The 22394-nt window shown below is 50.5% G+C and overlaps 8 protein-coding genes across 8 annotated transcripts; 4 read left to right on the top strand and 4 right to left on the bottom strand.

The window, feature by feature from the left end:
• Positions 1 to 297: 297 nt before the first annotated feature.
• N7447_005104 (cardiolipin synthase) lies at positions 298 to 1853 on the top strand (the record flags this gene model as incomplete). Its single annotated transcript, XM_057229366.1, has 5 exons — positions 298 to 479; positions 530 to 634; positions 717 to 1036; positions 1103 to 1367; positions 1727 to 1853. The coding sequence occupies 5 exons, from the start codon at positions 298 to 300 to the stop codon at positions 1851 to 1853; spliced, it is 999 nt and encodes a 332-aa protein (XP_057084456.1).
• A 1188-nt stretch (positions 1854 to 3041) lies between these two features.
• atrF (ABC drug exporter AtrF) lies at positions 3042 to 7720 on the top strand (the record flags this gene model as incomplete). Its single annotated transcript, XM_057229365.1, has 3 exons — positions 3042 to 4338; positions 4409 to 6883; positions 6936 to 7720. The coding sequence occupies 3 exons, from the start codon at positions 3042 to 3044 to the stop codon at positions 7718 to 7720; spliced, it is 4557 nt and encodes a 1518-aa protein (XP_057084455.1).
• Positions 7721 to 8147: 427 nt separating this feature from the next.
• N7447_005102 (uncharacterized protein) lies at positions 8148 to 10498 on the bottom strand (the record flags this gene model as incomplete). Its single annotated transcript, XM_057229364.1, has 8 exons — positions 8148 to 8397; positions 8452 to 8552; positions 8616 to 8875; positions 8935 to 8995; positions 9052 to 9163; positions 9216 to 9388; positions 9439 to 9627; positions 9698 to 10498. The coding sequence occupies 8 exons, from the start codon at positions 10496 to 10498 to the stop codon at positions 8148 to 8150; spliced, it is 1947 nt and encodes a 648-aa protein (XP_057084454.1).
• An 810-nt stretch (positions 10499 to 11308) lies between these two features.
• Positions 11309 to 12444, top strand: N7447_005101 (uncharacterized protein; the record flags this gene model as incomplete). The annotated part of the gene is made up of 2 exons (XM_057229363.1): positions 11309 to 11682; positions 11721 to 12444. The coding sequence occupies 2 exons, from the start codon at positions 11309 to 11311 to the stop codon at positions 12442 to 12444; spliced, it is 1098 nt and encodes a 365-aa protein (XP_057084453.1).
• A 52-nt stretch (positions 12445 to 12496) lies between these two features.
• Positions 12497 to 13010, bottom strand: N7447_005100 (uncharacterized protein; the record flags this gene model as incomplete). The annotated part of the gene is made up of 2 exons (XM_057229362.1): positions 12497 to 12790; positions 12837 to 13010. 2 exons carry the CDS (start codon positions 13008 to 13010, stop codon positions 12497 to 12499), a joined length of 468 nt encoding a protein of 155 aa, XP_057084452.1.
• A 248-nt stretch (positions 13011 to 13258) lies between these two features.
• Positions 13259 to 16961, top strand: N7447_005099 (ATP-dependent RNA helicase ECM16; the record flags this gene model as incomplete). Its single annotated transcript, XM_057229361.1, has 3 exons — positions 13259 to 13462; positions 13510 to 16509; positions 16563 to 16961. The coding sequence occupies 3 exons, from the start codon at positions 13259 to 13261 to the stop codon at positions 16959 to 16961; spliced, it is 3603 nt and encodes a 1200-aa protein (XP_057084451.1).
• A 222-nt stretch (positions 16962 to 17183) lies between these two features.
• Positions 17184 to 17819, bottom strand: cwc21 (U2-type spliceosomal complex subunit CWC21; the record flags this gene model as incomplete). The annotated part of the gene is made up of 1 exon (XM_057229360.1): positions 17184 to 17819. The coding sequence occupies one exon, from the start codon at positions 17817 to 17819 to the stop codon at positions 17184 to 17186; it is 636 nt and encodes a 211-aa protein (XP_057084450.1).
• A 1446-nt stretch (positions 17820 to 19265) lies between these two features.
• On the bottom strand, positions 19266 to 22133 carry N7447_005097 (mRNA-binding protein PUF3; the record flags this gene model as incomplete). Its single annotated transcript, XM_057229359.1, has 4 exons — positions 19266 to 19684; positions 19734 to 21830; positions 21883 to 22039; positions 22092 to 22133. The coding sequence occupies 4 exons, from the start codon at positions 22131 to 22133 to the stop codon at positions 19266 to 19268; spliced, it is 2715 nt and encodes a 904-aa protein (XP_057084449.1).
• Between the last annotated feature and the right edge of the window lie 261 nt (positions 22134 to 22394).

Here is a 22394-nt window from a genome sequence, read left to right as displayed (position 1 = left end):
TGTACTATATAGCATTCTGCCTTTTTATTTACATTCATTGCGCTATCAGCTTGTTCGTCTATTTTATTTTGATTTAGGGTTTGTATTCGCAGATTTGTCACCGACTGTGCGACGCGACACCTTCCGTTGGTCTGTTTCCTGGTGTATCACTTGAACCGAATCACCATTTCATAGCCTGAAACCAACCGGGCATGCACAGTTGAAACTTCTGGTTAAAAGCTTGTGGTTATCGGTGTCTCTGGTCAATTTTGGGTTTTTACCAACGCCTGCCCTCATCACTTTTGTGTTCGTGTTACCATGATTGGCTCATGCGTAGCCCAGTTGTCCCTTCGGGCAAGCCGGCAGGGGTCTCAAGTGCTGTCTAAGAGCGCACGTCTTTCTGTTCGGTCAAATTTGTTCAAGACTGAAGCTCTTCGAAGAGATGGATTCCGCTGTTTATCTACATCAGTCCAATCAACATTGAACCGATTACCAACCGGGTATGGTTGTCTGCTGCTGCTTCGTTTATGCACTTCTAACTGTTTACCAGAGGATTGAAACCCCGTTGTATACAGACCACCCTGATCTCACCATCATTCTTCACCCAGCAAAGATGGGCCGGGTCAAAATCGCCAGAAAACAAAACATCTGAACAGTAGGTCTACAGCCTCCAAACCGAGATACCCAGCGTCCAAATGAGACACAGGTCAAGTGAACTAGCAACTAACCCAGGGTAGACCCGAGGAATCCAAGAAAAAGCCTATTGTATCGCGGATTCCCCTGCCAACCTCACACGAGAATATCTACACTGTACCCAATATTCTCACACTCTCTCGGCTGGTCGCCGCCCCCGTCGTCGGGTATCTCTTAGTCAACAACTACCACACAGCAGCACTATCCCTGTTCGCCTACGCGGGCATTACTGATCTCGTCGATGGCTGGATCGCCCGGCGGTACAGCCTCCAAACTGTGGTTGGAACCATCATTGATCCCATGGCCGATAAGCTATTGATGACCATTGGTGTCGCGTGTCTGGCCGTGAATGGCTCCCTTCCTAGTAAGTCTACTCTGATCTTTTGGTGGTATACGGATATGCACATGGATTGACGCATTGAATAAATAGTCTGGCTCGCTGTGATCATCCTCGGTCGCGACGTTGGTCTGGCTATCTCGGCTATCTATTACCGTTGGATTTCACTGCCTGAGCCTAAAACTATGGCCCGGTACTGGGATTTTTCGCTTCCGTCGGCGGAAGTCAAGCCCACTGAGATCTCGAAGATCAACACCGCTTTGCAGCTGGTATTGGTGGGTAGTGCGATTGCGCTGCCTGTGGTCCCTGAGGCATTTGTCAGTGCCTGGCATTTGAGCGAGGCTATGACCGGATTTCAGTAAGTTTGATCTTTTCTTATTTTATACCCATTTTTGTTTTTTTTTTTTTTGTTTTTCCTTTCCCTTCTCTTTTTCGTTGTATCTGGAAGGCAGAGATCAATAGTCCGCCCTAAGGCAAATTGAGGCTCCTTCCAGTACATACGACCATAGGGTGTGGAAAACAGGGCTTCCCGTCCGCTCAGCCGTACTTAAGCCACACGCCGGTGAGTTAGTAGTTGGGTGGGTGACCACCAGCGAATCCTCACTGTTGTATGTTTTTTGCTTTTTCTTTTTCTTTTTTGGCTTTGCATATACATACATATACATAGTTCGCTTGCTGTTTGTTTCTGATTGGTTCTTTTTTACTGACCAATTTTAGGTACCTTGTTGCCGGCACCACTCTCTGGTCTGGACTTAGCTATGTCTTCTCCAACAACGCTGTGAAGATTCTCTCAAAAGAAGAAATCCAGAAGCGAATCGCTCAAGCAGCTGCTAAGCGCAAGTAGCGATCAAAAACAAGGCAGAGTGAGAAGTTTTATTGTACAATATTATAAAATTCAAGTGTTGGATTATGCCAAGAGTCAGACCGTATTCTTCCAACGGGGATTGTGCATATGTATGAAGTTTGAATCATGAACCACATGGATACTAAAAAGTAGGTGTAGCGTAGCCTGCATGGCATGTGATATATCTAACATGATAACGTGGAGGCGTGTAGTTTGATAGAAGTTTACCAGGGAACCCTTGACACATGTTAGTCTGAAGGTTGGCATTTGAAAACATATGTGTATAAGACGCCTACTAAGCATGTATATACTCCGTATATAGACGGTAGGATTGTGCATCAGGCATCAGCCAAGCTCTCTATAAGGCCAAGGCGCCGAATTAAAGTGATAGATTCCGATCACCAAGATCTCGCCAGTCGGGCTCTTTTAGGCCGAGTGGATCCGTGGGATCTTATAAGTCGCCGAACTGCAGGTGTTTGAGATGGCTGAATTAGGTAGGCGGGCCGATAAAGAACGGCGTTATGTGGCACAGACCTATTCCACATTCTTTACATCCAGGGGGTTTTCTAGAGGGCTCGCTATTAAAAAGAGTATTCGTAAGCAAGATTGTTAATCCACTTATATACTATTATTACATACAAAAAAAAGGGAGATTATCCCCGGCATCCCACGTGCTTGCATAAGCCCCAAGGCTGATAGGAATGGATATTGCGTCTTGCTGACAAGTGGCATAGCCAATAAAGTCAGTAAACGGCCGTGAACAGCCAATGGATAGCCTATCGGCTAAAGCCCGACTTTATCTCCGTGCTTGAAACCAGAAAATTCTTTTGATTCATCCTGAGTCATGTATTCCACCTACTCCACTATAGCTCTTCAAGTCGCGATTTTGGATCATTATCTCGCTTGTGATTCGATATTCCCTCTTAGTCTTCCAGGGCCTGTAATCCCTTTTTAGCGACTGACAAATGCTCGGAGTTAAGTGAATATTCTGATATTTTCTCATATAAACGACGTTTAGGTCTGCTATATTTTTTTTCCTAATCATTTCTTTATCATTCTCTTTACATTATTGTCTGCTTTTAATTCTATCATCCCCCCCCCCCCCCCCTAATTAGCCTGGCTATAACATAATACACTTGTATCTGCCATTGCATATTGCCGGAGAGTAGAACCTATCCGAGCCCCAACATGGAGGGCCATTCCGAACAGTCGCATCCTGTCTCGGATTCCCAAGCCTATACACAGACCTCCAGGCAACAATCCAGCTCGAATGGCGAGACCTACCACCAGAATGTGGGCTCTGAAAAACCCGCCGAAGAATTCCTCAGGACCGCCGAATCTCCCATCAATCCAACTTTAACCGACAGCTCAACCATCGGCTCGTCGGTAAGCGGTGATGATGGCCGCTGGGGAGAAGAGAAGGCCGGAAAGGCCGTCTCCCGCAGCGGCGCCATGGAAGACATGGAAGAGATGCGCCGCGAACTCACCCGCCTCAGCCTGCACCGCACTCGCTCTGCCACTAAGAGCGTTCGTCGCCACAGGTCACAGGTAAGCCCTCGCGATGAAGAAAAGGGCATGGACGAAGAAACCACCGAGGACGAGGCTGACGACAGCTTCGATCTGGGTGAGTTCCTGACCGGTGGTCATCTGGAACGCCGCACAACCGCCGGCGGCCCCGCCAAGAAGGTCGGCGTCGTGTTCAAGAACCTCACTGTGCAGGGTGTGGAGACTGGTGCATCCTTCGTGCGCACTCTCCCCCAGGCTGTGATGGGTACCTTCGGTCCGGATTTGTATAATCTCGTCTGCCAGTTCGTGCCGCAGCTGCGCTTCGGCAAACACCCTCCTGTTCGCGATCTCATCCATGATTTCAGCGGTGCTGTGCGCGAAGGTGAGATTATGCTTGTGCTGGGCCGTCCCGGTGCTGGTTGTACCACCTTCCTCAAGGCGATTGCAAACGACCGTGGTGCTTTTGCTGGTGTCAATGGCGAGGTCAGCTATGGTGGTCTGTCAGCCGAGGACCAGAATAAGCGCTTCCGTGGAGAAGTCAACTATAACCCAGAAGACGATCAGCACTTCCCCTCCCTCACTGTCTGGCAAACTCTCAAATTCTCCCTGATCAACAAGACTCGCAAGCATGATCGGGAAAGCATCCCCATTATCATCGATGCCCTGCTGAAGATGTTCGGTATCACTCACACTCGGAATACACTCGTTGGTAACGAGTATGTCCGCGGTGTTTCTGGAGGTGAGCGCAAGCGTGTGAGTATCGCGGAGACCTTGGCTACCAAGTCATCGGTGGTCTGTTGGGATAACTCGACTCGCGGTCTGGATGCCAGCACCGCCCTAGACTATGCCAAGTCCCTTCGCATCATGACCGATGTCAGCAAGCGCACCACCTTCGTCACACTATACCAAGCCGGAGAGAGCATCTACGAGCTGATGGATAAGGTGATGGTCATTGACGAAGGCCGCATGCTCTACCAAGGTCCAGCCAACGAAGCACGACAATACTTCATCGACCTGGGCTTTTACTCCCCCCCCGCAATCGACTACAGCAGACTTCCTTACTTCGCTCTGCGACCCCAATGCCCGCGAGTTCCAGCCCGGCCGTGAAGCCTCCACCCCGAAGACCGCCGAGGAACTTGAGAAAGTCTTCAAGAACAGCCAGACCTACAGCCGTATCTTGGAGGATGTCAGCAGCTACGAGAAACGTCTCCATGACACCCAGCAGGAGGACACCCGCCGCTTCCAATCCATGGTCGCGCAGTCCAAGTCCAAGTCTGTCTCCAAGAAGTCGCCATATACCGTCTCGTTCATGCGCCAGGTCATGGCCTGCGTGCAGCGCGAGTTCTGGCTGCTCTGGGGCGACAAAACCTCCCTCTACACAAAGTACTTCATCGTCATCTCTAATGCCCTCATCGTTTCGTCCTTGTTCTACGGAGAATCGCTGGATACCAGCGGCGCTTTCTCGCGCGGCGGTGCTCTGTTCTTCTCGATTCTGTTCCTTGGTTGGCTGCAACTGACTGAGCTGATGCCTGCCGTCACCGGCCGTGGCATCGTCGCTCGCCACAAGGATTACGCTTTCTACCGCCCCTCTGCTGTCTCCATTGCTCGTGTCGTCGTCGACTTCCCTGCCATCTTCTGCATGGTCGTCCCGTTCACGCTTATCATGTACTTCATGTGTGGTCTCGATACCACGGCCTCCAAGTTCTTCATCTACTTCCTGTTCGTGTACACGACCACCTTCTGCGTCACCTCGCTCTACCGCATGTTCGCTGCGTTGTCGCCGACTATCGATGACGCGGTGCGTTTCAGTGGTATTGCGCTGAACCTGCTCATTCTGTATGTCGGTTATGTTATCCCCAAGCAGACTCTTATCTCGGACTCTATCTGGTTCGGATGGCTGTTCTATGTCAACCCAATCGCGTACAGTTACGAGGCGGTCTTGACAAATGAGTTCGCCGGCCGTCTTATGGAATGCAGTCCATCTCAGCTTATCCCACAGGGTCCCGGGACGGATCCCAAGTACCAGGGCTGTGCTCTGACTGGGTCCACATTGGGCGAAACATCTGTTCCAGGAGCACAGTACTTGACTGCCAACTTCCAATTCACTCGCAGCCATCTCTGGCGTAACTTTGGCGTTGTCATTGCTTTCACTATTCTATATATCCTTGTGACTGTCATCGCTGCTGAGACTCTCTCGTTTGTTGGCGGTGGCGGTGGTGCTCTGGTCTTCAAAAAGTCCAAGCGCGCTAAGAAGGTCACTGCCCAGACCAACAATGCTGACGATGAAGAGAAGGTCGCCAATGCAAACGACAATGCCGCTCTTGCCCGTGGCCAGGCCTCTTCCGATGCCGATGCGACTTTCAACCGCCTGTCCTCGAGTGAGCGCTGCTTCACCTGGCAAAATGTTGAATACACTGTTCCCTACGGCAATGGAACACGCAAGCTCCTCAACAATGTTAACGGCTACGCCAAGCCCGGCGTCATGATCGCTCTGATGGGTGCCTCTGGTGCTGGAAAGACGACCTTACTCAATACTTTGGCCCAGCGCCAGAAGATGGGTGTCGTGACTGGCGATATGCTCGTCGATGGCCACAAGCTAGGTCCTGATTTCCAGCGTGGCACAGGTTTCTGTGAGCAAATGGATCTGCACGACAATACTTCCACCATCCGTGAAGCCTTCGAGTTCTCAGCCATCCTCCGCCAGCCCCGCGATGTCCCTCGCCAGGAGAAAATTGACTACGTGGACCGTATTATCGATCTTCTCGAGCTTGAGGATATCCAGGATGCCATCATCGGCTCTCTCAACGTCGAGCAGAAGAAGCGTGTCACTATCGGCGTTGAGCTTGCAGCCAAGCCCAGTCTACTTCTGTTCCTAGACGAGCCCACCTCCGGTCTCGACAGCCAGGCCGCGTTCTCCATCGTCCGCTTCCTCAAGAAACTCTCCCAAGCCGGCCAGGCCATCGTCTGCACAATCCACCAGCCCTCCTCCATGATCATCCAGCAATTCGACATGATCCTCGCCCTCAACCCCGGCGGCAACACCTTCTACTTCGGTCCTGTCGGCAAAGAAGGCTCCTCGGTAGTCAAGTACTTCGGTGACCGCGGCTTCGTCTGCCCACCATCAAAGAACGTCGCCGAGTTCATCCTGGAAACAGCCGCCAAAGCAACCCACCGAAACGGCAAACTAATTGACTGGAACGAAGAATGGCGCAACTCGGACGAAAACCGCAAAATGCTCGCTGAGATCGACCTCATCCGCTCAGACCGCAGCAAACTCCCTATCGAGGAATCTGGCTCCGCCCAACACGAATTCGCAGCAACAACATCAACCCAAACCTTCCAGTTAACGAAACGTCTCTTCACAAACTACTGGCGCGACCCTTCCTACTACTACGGCAAACTCTTCGTCTCGGTCATCATCGGCATCTTCAACGGATTTACCTTCTACATGCTCTCAAACACTGTAGCCTCGATGCAAGACCGCATGTTCTCCGTCTTCCTAATCATCCTCATCCCCCCCCATCGTCCTCAACTCCATCGTCCCTAAATTCTACATCAATCGCGCTCTCTGGGAAGCTCGCGAATACCCATCCCGCATCTACGGCTGGGTCGCCTTCTGCACTGCAAACGTCGTCTGCGAGATCCCAGCAGCCATCGTCTCAGGCTTGATCTACTGGCTGCTATGGTACTACCCCGTCGGCTTCCCAACAGACTCCGGAAACGCAGGATACGTCTTCCTCATGACGATCCTCTTCTTCCTCTTCCAGGCCTCATGGGGTCAATGGGTCTGCGCCTTCGCACCTTCTTTCACTGTCATCTCAAACGTCCTCCCTTTCTTCTTCGTCATGGTCAACCTCTTCAACGGTATCGTCCGCCCCTACGCGGATTACCCCGTCTTCTGGAAATACTGGATGTACTACGTCAACCCTGTGACCTGGTGGCTGCGCGGTGTTCTCTCGGCTGTTTTGCCAGAGGTCAAGATTGAATGTACCTCACTTGAAGCTACACATTTCAACCCCCCGCCTGGCAAAACCTGCGACGCTTATGCAGGTGACTTTGTCAACTCTGCTAAGGTCGGTTACCTGGTTAACCCCCAGGCTACCGCGGACTGCCAGTACTGCCCCTTCACGGATGGTGCGCAGTATATGTCGAATTTGAATGTTCAGGTTGATGATAAGTGGAAATGCTTTGGTATTTTCCTAGCTTTTGTTATTATTAACTGGGCTTTGGTTTATTTCTTCATCTACACGGTTCGTGTGAGAGGTTGGAGCTTTGGTCTTGCTTCAGTATTTGGTGCAGGTGGAATGATGATCGATCGTGTGAAGGGGTTGTTCAAGGGGAAGAAGAGTGATGAAGCTTAGAGGCTTCAAAAGTTTGGTTATTTCTTTTAATTTTTGTTTTCATTTCAATATACATTTACATGGAGCGTGATATCGGATATATCAGGATCAATCTTAGAAGAATACATCTACATATTGTTATTTGATTTATATTACATCGTTTCAGTCATATCTCATTGCTTTTTTAGAACATAAACTTTTTTTTTTCGTTTGAATGTCACAGTTTAGTGGGTTGGTACTTAATACATGAAGTGCTTCAACCTGCTTTCCATTCATTTGTTTCCCATTGAATCAACCAGGCAACCCGATCCGAACTCCTCCTATCCCAAATACTCATGACAAGGATGGTGAGAATCTACCCTCACTGGACATTGCAGATGCAGACATAGCCCTAGATCTGACTGATGTAGAGTGCAAATAAAGCCAAGTCTCAAGATTCGAGTTCAAATCAAACCCCAAAGAAGAAAGGTCTTCGGTTTTCCGCCAACGGAACAGCGGGAACTCTCATCGGGACAGGAACAGTATCCCTAAAGACCTCGGCTGGGAGAGGAGCCGAAGGAACCGTTACCTGCGTTTCTGGTCCCTTATCTTTCTCTCCGGCCTTCTTCTCATTTATGATAGGCACGAGCACGCCGCATTCCCAGTTGCGACAGTTCATCTTCAGCTGTTTCGTCTTAGGATCCTTCACAATACGGCCCCTGGATGCTGTTAGTTTTGACATTACAGCGACAGGGATATAAATATGTACGCACCATGCACTCTCCGACAAATTCGCACTCCCCACATAAGCCCACCCGCGGCATTCCTTGTTATCGGGCATATCAATCGGTTTAGAAGGATGGACGAAGGCAAGCTTTACCAAGGAATGTGTATTAGTAACAAATTGTCATAACCAGCCCGCTGCGGAACTACTTACCTTGTTATGCATCAAGACTCCGCGCTCACTGACACAATCTCTAAGCGTGTCACGCGGGAAATTGGCACTTGACCACCAGGCTGGATTAAAGCAGATCGTGCCAATGGCGTATTTGGGGTTGCTGTGTACGTCTCGTACGGTCTCGTCTGATGGGAAGTAAATGCGGAAGTGTTCCACACATTCTTTATTATGCGATGTGACAAGTTCCGTGTTTTTCTTGGCGGCTGTTCGGAGCTCGTACTCTAGTACAGCGTTGTCACCTGTTGGGTTGGAGTTGGTTAGATTGATTGGTCTTGGCTTTTGTAGGATGGTCATGTACCTTTGCAGGCGAGATAAATGGAGCGCAGGAATGGAATGTTGATGTTTCCCAGCGATGAGGCCTAGGTGTGTTGTTAGTATACCATGTGTATGAGGCATAGCAGGTCAAGAAGCTTACGACGTAGTCGACGTTGATGGGTGCCTTTGTCTCTAGGCCGAGAGTTTTGACGGCACGGCCCAGGCCACTAAATCCAGTACGCTGCCATTTGTCTTCGGTGTTGGTTCCGCCACTTATATTGTTAGTTGGGGGTTTGATATTTTGGTAGGGGAACAAATACTCACACTGTATGAACAAATGCATAGCGATTCGTCTCGGTGAAGTCAAACTCATCTAGCTTCTTGATGATGTTGCGGTGGAGCTCGGAGGCGTGGAGGAAGTAGACTAGTTCTTTGTAGAACGGGGTCTTTCCAGCATCAGGAACTTCGAGCTTGGGAAGATCAATAAGGAATACAGTCTGGACACTGTTAGAAATTTCAAAGCCATCAGACATACATAACCACATACGTTTTCCATAAGCCTATCCTCTCCCCAGTCAGTGGGAGTGAGATTGGCGGAGGGGACCGCGATGCGAAGATATCCAGGGTGGAACATCAGAAGCAGCTTAGAATGCATACAAAAGACTTGGGGTTCCATAGGTGGGAAGCATAGACGGAAATTGGGCATGTTGCTAATGTCCTCGCGATATTGTTGTCGCTGTAAACGAAGTCAAGTTAGTCGTTACTCCGTGTTATTCGAGGCCATGGTGTCACGGTTTGTTACTAACCGTTTCCTCGTCATTCGCTTGCATGACGAATATAATTCTCGTGGTCAAGTTGTTAAACTTGGAATAAAGCCATGGCATGTCCCACAGAAATGAGCTAAATACGCCCAACTCCAGGTCATCTCGCTGGATAACTTCTTCAATTGTGATTTCGTTTCCACTGCGAGGGAAACCGGTAATGTGTGTTTTCTTGACAGCACCAAGAGGCCACTGAGCCACTGAGCGGGAGGTAGGCTGGGTGTTATTCGGGGCATTTGATGTAAGCTGTCGGCAGACTTCGGTGTGAGATTTCACCCGAGTCGTGCTCACTTGGGGAGCGGATTGGAACGGATTGTGTATAGCAACAGAGGGATGGGGTGGCTCTGTCCTAGGGAGCTTCCGGCTAGCCTGAGATGGCGGAGTGGACGAAGCCTCATCGGCCTTGCGCTTAGAGAGACGTGCAAGACGCTCCTCCTCCATCTGCTTCCGGTTCATGCTCAATAGTGAACCTGCCGATGCTACAACGACATCATGTGGGGCTTTTGAGGATTTGATAGGCCGTGCATTCTCAGAGTTTTTGGTCTCGTCGCTAGGCTCCATCGACATGGCAATAGCACGTTGTAGTTGCTCACGCTCGTGGTCATCTTCGGTCTCAGAACTAACCACAGACTTTGACTTGGGGAACACTTCTTCAATGTCCGAGTCATCACCCGAATCATTGGTCAGATCCACAAAGTTATCCTGGGACGCCTGAGATGAAGGACGCTTGTTCTGGCGAGAGGCCTCAACGGCGGCGTTAAAATCAGGATCCACTAGTGGCTCCATCTTGCAGAACCTAACAGAAATCGAAATACAGATTTCAGAAAGAAAGAAAGATGAAGATAAAGGGATACAAAAGGGTGTGGATGGCAGGTAATAATGGAATGTTTGATGTGTGGAGTATGACCTAGGGAAGATTTTCAAATGCGACAAGGCGAAACTGTACGCACGGGCTGTGACTAAATGGACTCACAGGAACCAGCAGATATCAAGATACCCAGGGGCTTAGTGGCCTATTGCCTTAAACTGCTTCTTTTCACGTTCTACTTTCAGATGTAGTCTTCTTATGGAACCCCTGTTATGTCAATAATCGCCACGTGACTGGCCATGTTGCAATATCAGGAGGATATCCATATCCGCTTACACGTTGTGCTTTAAATTGCATGCTTGGTCGCTGAAGGCATATATTTTCCAGTTGACCCTCTCATGGGTTAAATAGTCTGAAATACCTCATGGATCTATATATGTGGATATTCTAAGCCTCGCTTGGCCAATGTTTAAGAGAGTGACAAGACCGAACAATATACCACACATGCCCTACCCAGTTTAACAGAAAAAGAAATAGTTACAAAATTTAATCTTGAAAACGTTATCGGCTCTCGTCTGCTTTGTTGAAGATGCATGGTGATCACTTCCAGTAGATAGCCTCAATTCCCAGTTACAAAAGCACACCGAAATAAACCACTTGGAAGTATACCACTAACTCCGAACAAGTATCTAGTAAATTGATCACTAGAATTCTTCCGAGAAAAGTAGTCAAGCACCCATGGATATCAGAGTCACAAAAGATGATAGCAATGAAATGTAGACGGATATATGAACGGTATTCGTGGGGCAGTGCCGAGCCGTTGCCTGGGTTCGCCGGCGACAACATCCATTCCTAGCTTTGCGATTGTCGACACGATCCATCCCAACATTCACCACGCATCACAATCAACTCAACAAATGAAGAATATCAAAAAATTCTTTCATCGCATCCAAGCGAAGGCTTCGGCCACGCAAAAGCGCATTCGCGGGGGGCTCTCGGCCACAGGCGAGTGCATTCGAGGAAAGTTTACGGCCATATGCAAGTTCAACAAAGCGAGAGCTTCGGTGGTTTCGGATTCAGAGGCTTCGGCAGTCCCGTACGAGTCTGACCAAGCCATTGAGCTAGTCCCGATATCCCAGAAGATGCCTCATGCATACATGTAGTAAGTTGACATAAACAATGTCATATGATCTAACATAGCGCCAGTTCCGATACCCCGCTTTGCTATGTCGCCCCTTTCGCCTATCCTAACTCTAAGGAAAGAAACCCGTTGTCGTTTGGCGAGTGGAAATCGTTTGAAGAAAGGTTCCACGAGGATATGAGAAGGTACCCCCCAGAGGTGATCGTGGACCAACGCAGCCCATCCCTATTCAAGTGGCTCCCGCTGGATATTCGCGCCAAGATATGGGGGTATGTCCTCGGCAACACCAAGGAGGCCATATTTCTTAGAAACGATGGTATCGCACCGAAAATCCCAACTTCCATGCGATTTGTGTCGCTCGACTTGATGTCGGAAGCTTGGTTTGCTTGGGTCAATTCAATGAGCAACCGGACTCTGGTAGTGGTGGACTTCCCGCGGCACGCCTACCTTGGCCCACCCTGCCCAATTCTTCGAGATCTGTCGACAGTCCGCCTCCGAGCACTCAAATTCGCACTGGGTGACGACGATGCCGAGAAGGCCGCGAGGAGAAACCAGCAATTCGTGAGATTTATCTCAAAGCACAGAGATGATGGCTTCCTCGCCATTCGCACGTTGATTATAGAATTGCGAAAGAACTGGACAAGCGGTGGCTTCACCGAGGTGGACCTTGCCGGCCTTCTGACCTGCGGGGCCTTTGCTCACGTTGAGAGAATTCGGATTCACGGATGGATCAGAAGTGAGAGTTTGGATCGGCTCCTGAAGCAAGCCCAGCGGATGGCCTAGGCCTCGTTCTGATGGCTGCCCTGCTTTCAGCAGGGATAGACCTATGATAGCTTCATAGGCATTGCAGAACCAGATCGACGATAGCGAAAAATGAATCTCTATCAGCAGTTGATTTGTCAAGTCCAAGACCAACAAGGAGTAGCCTCTTTTCACTAGGTGTTTTCATTGCAATAGCTGTAGCAATCTGACGAGCAAGTAGTTGACCCGTCGTATCTTGCCCAGAAGAATAACCCCCTAGTAATGTGGTAGTGGTTAGACTTTTGAGGGGTAAAAGAGCATCATCACCCTCACTGAGGGTGTGCATGCCCTCAGTGCCTGGGTTCTGGTTCTCCATCGGTACGTGCAACTATATAACATTAGCGATATTCGCTAATGTTATATTGGAAACATACCCAGTGTCCTAATCGTCCTGCTTGTGAGATCGTGACCATGATTTTATCGCTAAAGTTCATTATTCCAACATCTGTTTGTATGCCATTGACTAACCCCGCAACCTGCTTGGTGGTGGCAGGAAATGGCAGGTTGAGGGAATCCTGCATGTAGCTTGTATCAAAAGAGGCAGCCATGGTGATGAGAATAGATCTTGATCGGAATGCTGAAGAGAAGGATATAGGTTATGTAACTAGGTGTATCGGAGGTCGACCTTTGGACGTGCTTCGGTGAGCGGGCGGTTAGTTTCACCGCCTTGGCTCAGATCAGCAATATCCGACCGCCTTAATTTTTTTCTTGATGAAGAAACAGTTGGATCACAGAGCTTGCATACTCAGCCAATAATCTTTTTTTTTCTCAGTCAGACTGGCTGCAGTAATTCAAGATGCCGCCTAAATTCACACCACGTCTGCGAAAACAAAGACACCGGCAAAACCCAGACGGCGAGTCGGCTGATACCAATGTCGCTCAGCTCGAGCCCGTCTCTAAGGACGAGAAAGAGGCACGGCGACAGAAGCTTAAGGGAGAGCTACAGGAGCAGCACCCTCAAATGTCCTCGAAGAAGCAGAAGCGCTTGGATAAATACATTGTATGTGGATAGCTGCTTTGGAATATACGGCTCTAACACTCCCGCAGGAAAACAAACTCAGGAAGGAAGAAAATATCGAATTGTTGAAGAAACTAGCCGGATCATCTGTCGACACTTCGGCCTTACAGAGCTCCAGAGATCTTTCCAACAAGCGCAAGAGACATGACGACGACTCATCTGCACGAATGGCGGTTTCTGCGCCAAAAGATAATGCCCCCGCAGATATCTCAGGATATGACACCGACGATTCGGATATCCACCTGAAAGTCTCCGATCCCACAACAGATCCCAATGAACAAAAGTTACGAGAAGAGGCAGCTGCTGGAAGTGGACTTAAGCGACCACTAGAGCTAGGACCTGATGGATTCCCTGTTTTAAAGAAGCGGAAGCGCGCACCGAAGAAGAAGCGTGCACCTGCACCAGTAAAAGCCGAGGTTGTATGGGAGGGCTTTGATTCGGGCGAGGAGGATGAAGATGAAGATGAAGATGAAGATGAAGATGAAGATGAAGATGAAGACGATATGGACGAGGAGTCTGAAAGTGATATCGAAGAGGACTCCGAAGAGGAAGATATTTCGTCCTCTGAGGGCATTTCCGAGGATGAGGTTGAGGACTCAGAAGACTCAGAAGAGTCAGAAGATGACGACGAGATGGACGAAGATAAGCCAACACTCAAGACTCGCCAGTCAGCCTTCAAATCTTGGGCGGTACAACAGATCAACGAAGCTGCAGGGTTCAAACCCACCGAGGGAGCCGTGACCGAGGAAGAACAGGTGTTCGACCCATCTAAGTTACCAGCAACCCACAATACCATCCAAGAAGAGCCTCTCCCTCGGGAGCTTCAGGTAACTCATGGCGATCCCAATCGCAAGGCATACAGCGTCGCAGTTAACCGCACGGAGGAAATCCAAACCGCCCGTCTTGGACTCCCTGTCGTTGGCGAAGAACAGAAAATCATGGAAGCGATTCACAACAACTCAGTTGTCGTCATCTGGGGTGCCACTGGTAGTGGAAAGACAACCCAGCTTCCCCAGTTCCTCTTCGAATCCGGCTTTGGCTCCCCAGGCAGCCCTAATCCGGGTCTAATTGGTGTCACCCAGCCTCGCCGAGTCGCGGCCGTGAGTATGGCTAATCGCGTTGCTCAGGAATTGGGGCAACATGCCGAGAAGGTGTCTTATCAGATTCGATTTGAGTCTACAGCATCGAAGAAGACGGCCATCAAGTTCATGACCGATGGTATTCTTCTACGAGAGATTGCGGACGACTTTGCCCTTCGCAAATACTCTATCATTCTTATTGATGAGGCTCACGAGCGCAGCGTCAACACTGATATCCTGATTGGAATGGTCAGTCGTATTGTGGGTCTGCGCAAGTCTTTGAGCGAGGAAGACCCGTCTGTCAAGCCTTTAAAGGTCGTCATAATGTCAGCCACTCTCCGTATTTCAGATTTCACCGAAAACCCAAGTCTTTTCCGCAACGGTGCACCCCCCTTGGTCCAAGCTGAGGGTCGCCAGTATCCTGTTGCAGTTCATTTCTCCCGCCGCACGCAGCGTGACTACGTTGAAGATGCGTTCCGCAAGGTTTCCCGTGGACACCGCAAACTACCTGCCGGTGGAATGCTTGTGTTCTTGACTGGTCAGAACGAAATTCGCCAGCTTTCCAAGCGACTGAAGCAGGCATTCAAACCTACTCAGCGGGAAGATACGACTCAGGCAAAAGTGCAGCTCTCGGCTACTGAGGCACCTCTGGAAGCAGAGGACCTTGAGCTGGGTGGCACCGAGATGGAAAATCCAGGACATGATGATTATGACAGTGACATGGAGATCACCGGACTGGATGACGCAGAGGAGGACGAAGGTTTTGAACTTGCGGAAGGTGAAGAGGCCATGGACTCGTCAACTCGCGTTCACGTCTTGCCTCTATACTCTCAACTTCCCACGAAAGAACAGATGAAGGTGTTTGAGCCTGCTCCAGAGAACTCCCGATTGATCATCCTCGCAACCAACGTCGCCGAGACATCCCTTACCATCCCCGGTATCAAGTATGTCTTTGACTGCGGTCGCGCCAAGGAGAAGCAATTCGATCTCTTCACTGGAGTTCAGAGCTTCCAGGTCGGCTGGATCAGCAAGGCAAGCGCAAACCAGCGAGCTGGTCGAGCTGGTCGAACAGGGCCTGGTCACTGTTACCGAATGTACTCCTCTGCGGTCTACGAAAGCGAGTTCGCTGAATACACCGACCCAGAGATCCTCCGCACACCCATCGAAGGCGTTGTCCTCCAGATGAAGAGCATGGGTCTCCACAACGTAATCAACTTCCCATTCCCCACACCCCCAAGTCGCCAAGGTCTCGCAAAGGCAGAGAAACTCCTCAAGAACCTCGGCGCCCTCACAGCCGAAGGCCAAATAACGCCCATCGGCCGTCGTCTCGCAACATACCCCCTCTCCCCCCGATTCAGCAAAATGCTCCACATCGGTCACCAACACGGCTGCATGCCCTATGTGATCGCCCTAGTCGCAGCACTCGCAGTCGGCGACCTCTTCGTCCCCGAGAACCAACTCGACCCCAACCAACCCCTGCCCACAACAGCCAAGAAGCAAATCGCCGACGACAGCGATAGCGACAGCGACAGCGACAGACGCAAGGTCTACACAAACGCAGACCGTCTCGAAGACGACGAGCGCGAGCAACGCGTGAAATCGCACGCCCGCGCCATGCGCCTCTTCAGCAAACACGACGACACCTCCGATGCCCTAAAATCCCTCTCCGCAATGTGCGCCTACGCATACGCCTCAGACGGCGACGCCTTCAGCGAAAAAATGTTCCTCCGCGCAAAGGCTTTCAAAGAAGCAACCCAGCTCCGTCGCCAGTTAACCGACATCGTGCGCTCAAACAACCCAGGCTTAGTCCCCGCTTACGAAGCCCGTCTGCCAGAGCCCTCAGCAAAGCAAATCAAGGCCCTCAAGCAGATCGTCACTGCGGGATTCATCGATCACGTCGCTATCCGCGCTGATCTCGCTCCCGTCCCGCCGGAGAACCCGCGCACCCCCGTCGCGCCATAGACGTCCCTTACCTGACGCTCTTCCGCTCACGGGACGGTAAGGGCCAGGATCTGGAGGAACGTGCTGTCTACGTGCATCCTTCTTCGCTTCTGGCTAAGCTCTCGCCGAAGGAAATGCCAAAGTTCATCACCTACTCGCATCTCCAGCAGTCTTCTGCTTCACTGGTCTCGGACCAGGTGCCTAAGATTAGGATGTTCCCGCTTGTTGCGCCTAGCGCATTGCAGCTCTCGGCGATTGCGCATGATACGCCTCTTATTAAGTATGGAAAGCCGATTGGTAAGGCTGATGCTATTGAGGGCGTGCCGCCGCGTAGATCTTGCTGGGTTATTCCTGAATTGGTGGGTGATGCAGGCAGTGTTGGCTGGCCGATGCCTGCTAAGAAGGTTGTGCAGAAGAAGGACGCCAAGGAGGGTTGGGTTATTGAAAAGTTTGTGGCATAGGTACTGGTTTTGGTGTATTATAGATGAGGTTATGATATCCAATTGTTCATTTCTTTACATTCGAAGATTGTACAGCATAACATGGACAACAAAAAGAAAAAAAAGAAACTTGTTCATGCAACCCTATTTCCATGATAATCCCAATATAACCCTGGCACCGATCAACACCATTACTTGAGAAAAACACAAGCAGAAGAAAAACAAATCAAATCAAGACCAAATCTAATCCCTCCTCTTCTCCCGATAATCACGGGAACTAGAAATCTCCCCAGTCTCCCGATCCTCCCTCAACCCAAAAGCCCGGCGCAACCTCTCCGTTTCCTCAATCTTCGCCTCAGCAAGCTCATGAACCTGATAAGACTTAAGGTTGCGCCTATCCCTACCATTCCCAGCCCCAGCGAAAGGCTTCTTAAAGCCCGACTCCCCACGCTTCAAATCCTCCTCAAGCTCCTTCAACAACTGCTGTCGAAGAGTATCACACCGCTCATCAATCTCCTCTTCAGTAAGAACCTTCTCCCCCTCATCCGCCTCGCCATCCTCACCACCTTTCTTACCCCCACTCTTCCCCTTCTTCTTATCGGTGTCTTCTTCAATCCGCTCATTCTCCTCTTCAAGTCGCTCTCGCTCTTCCATCACCTTCACCTCGATCGCGCGCTTGCGATCGTGCTCGAGGATCTGCTTGTCCGGCACCCGCTGCTTGAATGGTCGGTCCATTGGTCCGCTGCCGTTTGCGTCACTGATGGGTGGGTAGGGAGCGCCGTAGCCTGTGTTGCGGGGTTTGAGGAGAGCGGAGTTTCGCTGCACGTAGCCTGATGTGCCGCTGCCGCGCGGGGTTGTGAGGCCAACGTTGGAGGACATTTTGGTGGTTGGTGGGTTGGTTTAGGGTGTGGCTTGATTTGTAGCTTATTTAGTGAGGTTTGAGTGGGAAATTATTTGGTGGATGATTGTGTGTGGTTGTTGTGGTAGTATTGGTTGTTGTAGTTTTGCGGGATGGAGAGCTCGGAGCTAATCTGGATCCCGGCTGGATGTAGGTTCTTTCGAGCTCGGATTCGAAAGTCAACGATAATAGGTGGATTAATCGACACCGTAGGGTTTTATCCGTTGACACGATGAGAAATAGCGCTGGTCACAGTGTCAATGTAAAGGTGGAAGTGGCAGATGGGGTTTGCTCCAACTCCATCAAAATGCGCCGCCTTATCGAGAATCACGGGATTGATGTCACGTGTGATAGGATCTATATGGTCACGTGGTAATTGCTATACTCTACACAAGGACATGAGCAAGGCGCTGAACATGCTACGATGTATGAACATATAGTAGAATTCAATTTAAAGTTAAAGTCAAGTCATAATGCATTGATAATACAGCCACTAGCAAGATAAAGAAAAGAAAACCACAAGAGAAATTACGAACACGGCATGGCAACCCGGAAACAAGACGAAATCCACAAGAGCCTAGCAGCTATAACAAGCTCTCAATAGCCAAGCAGAATCGTGCATGCCAACCGAGGAGCACAGAAGTAAGAACACCTTGATGTGAAAGGAAAGCCGTGGAGCTCGGAATCGAAAATCATAGCCATGAGATGAAATATGTTGACTCGGCCAGGAAATAGTGGAAGGAAATGTGTAGAAAGAAATAGTAGGTGGTTCTGGGTAGATCGTGCCGATGCCATGGCACAAGATGACTGTGCAAGTGGTTTGATTCTTTTCCTGGTATTTTCTGGATCCGAATGTGAATGTGGAAGGTCCCGGACTCCATGCTATGGGCATATGCGCTGGGAAATCATGAAGAGCGAAATATCAGATCCGTTCCCCCTTTCCAAGCCAGTTGCCGCATTTCCCCCCCATCATAGCCGCCTTAACCCCGTAACGAAATAAAAATAAATGGAAGAAGTGGACAAAACAAAGACGCCGGAGTCATATCGATTCTCGGACCTGGATCTCGTAGCGAGAAGAATTGACAATGATTCACAAACACAATCGTAAGAATAAATGAACATGTCAAGAAAGAAACAAGAACAGATAAGGTAAGATAAGAAATAAGTCGGTGGTCCGAGATCGAGAATCGAGATGAACACAAGAAAAGAAAAAAAAAGAAATAAAGACATTCCAGGCCATCATTGTTGCGCCGTCAAAGCAATGGTCAAGTAGGGGAGAATCACATAGACGTTGGTAACATATATCCCGCCTGATTCCCCGGTATGTATACGCCCCGTATTAGATAGAGAACAAGAAATCACTCGGCTCAGATCAAATCAGGATTAGAAAGATTATGTTGGGCGAGCAAGATAAAGTGTGCAACGAATTAGTGAGCACTGGTGACATCGACCGGGACGGTAACACCGGTGTTGCCTGTCTCGGGACTCGAAACCGAAGTCACAGTGCTCTTAGCAAGGCCCTTGGACTCAATGGTGTTATCGACGGTGGTCTGGGCATCGGTCGGAGGAGGGGTGGGTGGGGCATTACCCACGAAAGGTGCCCGGGGCTCCTCGGTGGTGATTGAGCGCTTTGCGGGTTGTGGGGAGGATTTGTGGGAGTGAGGAGGTGTGGTCGAGGTGGTGTGAGGCAGGGGGCCAGTCGCAGGAGAGTTGGGGTCGAAAATGAGCTTCTCGATAGCGACAATCTGCTTGCCATAGCTGAACTTCTTCAGCTGGCTGAGAAGGGGCTTGATCTGATCGATGAGGGCTTCACGCTCCGCATCTTTCAATTGACCCAACACTTTCTCTGTTGGGGGTTAGTATAGCATTGACAGGTGGGATGGGGTTGAACTTACGAATGACATAGTTGCCATACTGGTCACGCATGAGACCAAGGAGAGGGCTCTCGCCGCGGTCGTTGGTAGAGGTTAGAGTGCTGATGATGTGGATGCGCTCATGTTCCGCACCGAACTCAATGCTCTTCTCAACCACGTTGCTAGCAAACTTGTGCTTAGAGTAGGCGAGGAGTTGTCCCATAACAATGTCGATCATGCGAGTGCGGTCCTTCTCGTCACCATTTTCAATAACGTGCTGGATGACATAATTGCCAAACTGGTCAGGAATGAGAGTAGAAGTGCAGGCATGAAGCTCGGCCAGAATTGACTGCCGGTCGACCTCCTCGCAGTGCTCAAGCATTCTCTGAATGACACGGCAACCATACGGATGAGCGGCGAGTCTGTTGACCTGACCGCGGAAGGCATTTATAATGAACTGAACGTATTGCGAAGGAACGCGCTCAATAGCCTTCTGGATGACGTGGTTGCCGTTCTGATCACGAACACACTTAAGAACATGGTTTTCGAGTTCCTTGACCATCGCAGCTTGCTGGTCAGTCAGGATGTGCTCCAGGGCCTTCTGCACCACACGGCATCCATACATCTGGGTCGACAGCGCCAGAACATGGCCGCGCATCTGGTTGGCCAGAATCTTCTTCTGGGTCTGGTTGCCGTGCTCGAACAACTTCTGGACGACGTAGTTGCCGAAGACATCAGTCATCAACTGAAGGCAGTTGGGCTGGATCTCACGGAACACCTGCTCCTTCTCGTCACTGTTCGCGGTCTCGAGCTTCTGTTGAATAAAGCGAGAGCCGTGCTGGTCACCACTAAACTCAACCACATGGTTATAAATGTCCTTCAGTTCGTAGCGCTTATTGCCCTTGCTGTTGGCCCGGAACTCTTCGAGGAGGGGACTGCGGACAACCTGGGTAGGATCATGCTCGCGCTGGGTGCGCGACACTAGAGCAGCGGCACCGAGCCCACTAAGATGGCCGACGGGGTAGAATCCAGAGAGAGCGTTCAAACGAGAAGCCTGGTAAGCTTGGAAATCGTAAGAAGGAGGGTACTGCATCCGCGAAGAACCTTGGGCAAGTTCCTGCTCCTGCAAGTTTCGTAGTCTGCGCTCAAAGGCTGCGACTTGGTTTTCATTCACACCTGTGTTGCGGTATTGACCGGCAGCCCCGTCAACTCCGGTGTAGATGGGGCTATCCATGCGAGCATAGTCCGAGGGTGAAATTGAGCCGGTGTTGGCAGCTCTGGATCGGGCCTGGTAAGCAAGCTGCATCTCCTGTGCAGCCTCTGCGGTGTATCCAAGTGCTTGGTAGGCTTCTTCATTGTTCTGGTATTTCCCGCGCTGGAAGGAGCCATCAAAGGATGCATGAGGAATGAACGAGGGTCGTTGAGCAGCCTGGGATGAGTAATTTGCTTCGTTGAGCTGCAGCTTGTTAAAGCCGGCATTGAGGTCCATCGAGCCACCACTGTAGCGACCATCGATGCTGTGAGTGTCGGAGTAGAAGGAAGGATGAGCGGAATGAGCGGGACGTTGAGTAGCGTAAGAGGCAGAGTTGTGAGAGGCGTGGGATAGTGCGCTGCGACCCTGGGGCGGAGACACATGCTCGGCAATTCCAGATCCCAATGATGGCATGCCCATTGAAGCACCCATGCCATCTCCACTTGCACCATCGAGAGGATTCGAGAAGCCAGGCTTCACAGGGAAAGTCGCTCCCACGGGGCTGCCACCGAGACCGGTCGTGTTGATCTGTCGTCGACCAGCAAACCCACCGAAGGTGATACCCTCTCCGGAGGGAGATACACCCTCCGACCCAGCGTTGAGGTAGGGTCGGTGGCTCGCGGTGCCAGCAGCGGTGTTGATGCCCGTGGTGCGGGGTAGGGCAAAGTAAGAGCTATCACTGGTTTCATTGATAGCAGGGGCACTGCGGTCATTGGCACGAGCCTGGGTGGGGGATGTGGCGAGGCCTCTGTTCTGGAAGGTGGGGTTGGTGTTGACAGTGCTCCATGGCAGGTTGGCACGTCCCGACCAGCCGTCTGACTCGGATGTAGAGAGGAGGGAACCCGATCCGGATTTCCCTTCGAATGGAGTCTCGCTAAGATGTTGATCTGCAATCTGCGTCAGCGTAGCCCATTTTGCAATTGGTGTACGATAACTTACCATCACCAAATCCGCCTAGGTTGGAGTCACCCCAGATGTTGTTCTTCCAGCTAGCCTTGCTAGCACCGAAACTCTTACCGACACTGTTGCCTTGTGATCCACGGTTGCGGTCGTTCATCCCGGAAGAATTCATGTTGGAAGCCCGGTTTGATCGTGCCTAGATTCGGTGTTATTATCGCCATTCCATTAATCGACATCGTCCCACTCACGTTGTGTACGCTGGTTGCATTTGCGGCCATGGTAGAAGCCATCCCAGTAAATCTCCGATCGGTAGAACAGTAATTCGATATGTACTCGAACGGCGAAGATTATCTGTAGGTGGTTCGGAGGGGTTGTCTCGTGGTAATAAATCACAGAGAGAGACGATCGGCCGATGCTGTGTCGACTAGTATTTGCAAACGGGCACCAGGCACCAGAGACGGCGTACACGAAGGAAATATAAGACTGTGATGAGAATGCCGAGTTAGCAGGCTTTGGGCCATATTGGGCAACGTTGCATCGGGAAGCCAGGT

Source organism: Penicillium robsamsonii, assembly GCF_028829455.1.
Source record: "Penicillium robsamsonii strain IBT 29466 chromosome Unknown utg000003l_segment0_segment0, whole genome shotgun sequence".
NCBI lineage: Eukaryota > Fungi > Ascomycota > Eurotiomycetes > Eurotiales > Aspergillaceae > Penicillium > Penicillium robsamsonii.
Note: the sequence above shows the minus strand (reverse complement) of the source record. Positions and strands in the feature narration are given on the sequence as shown.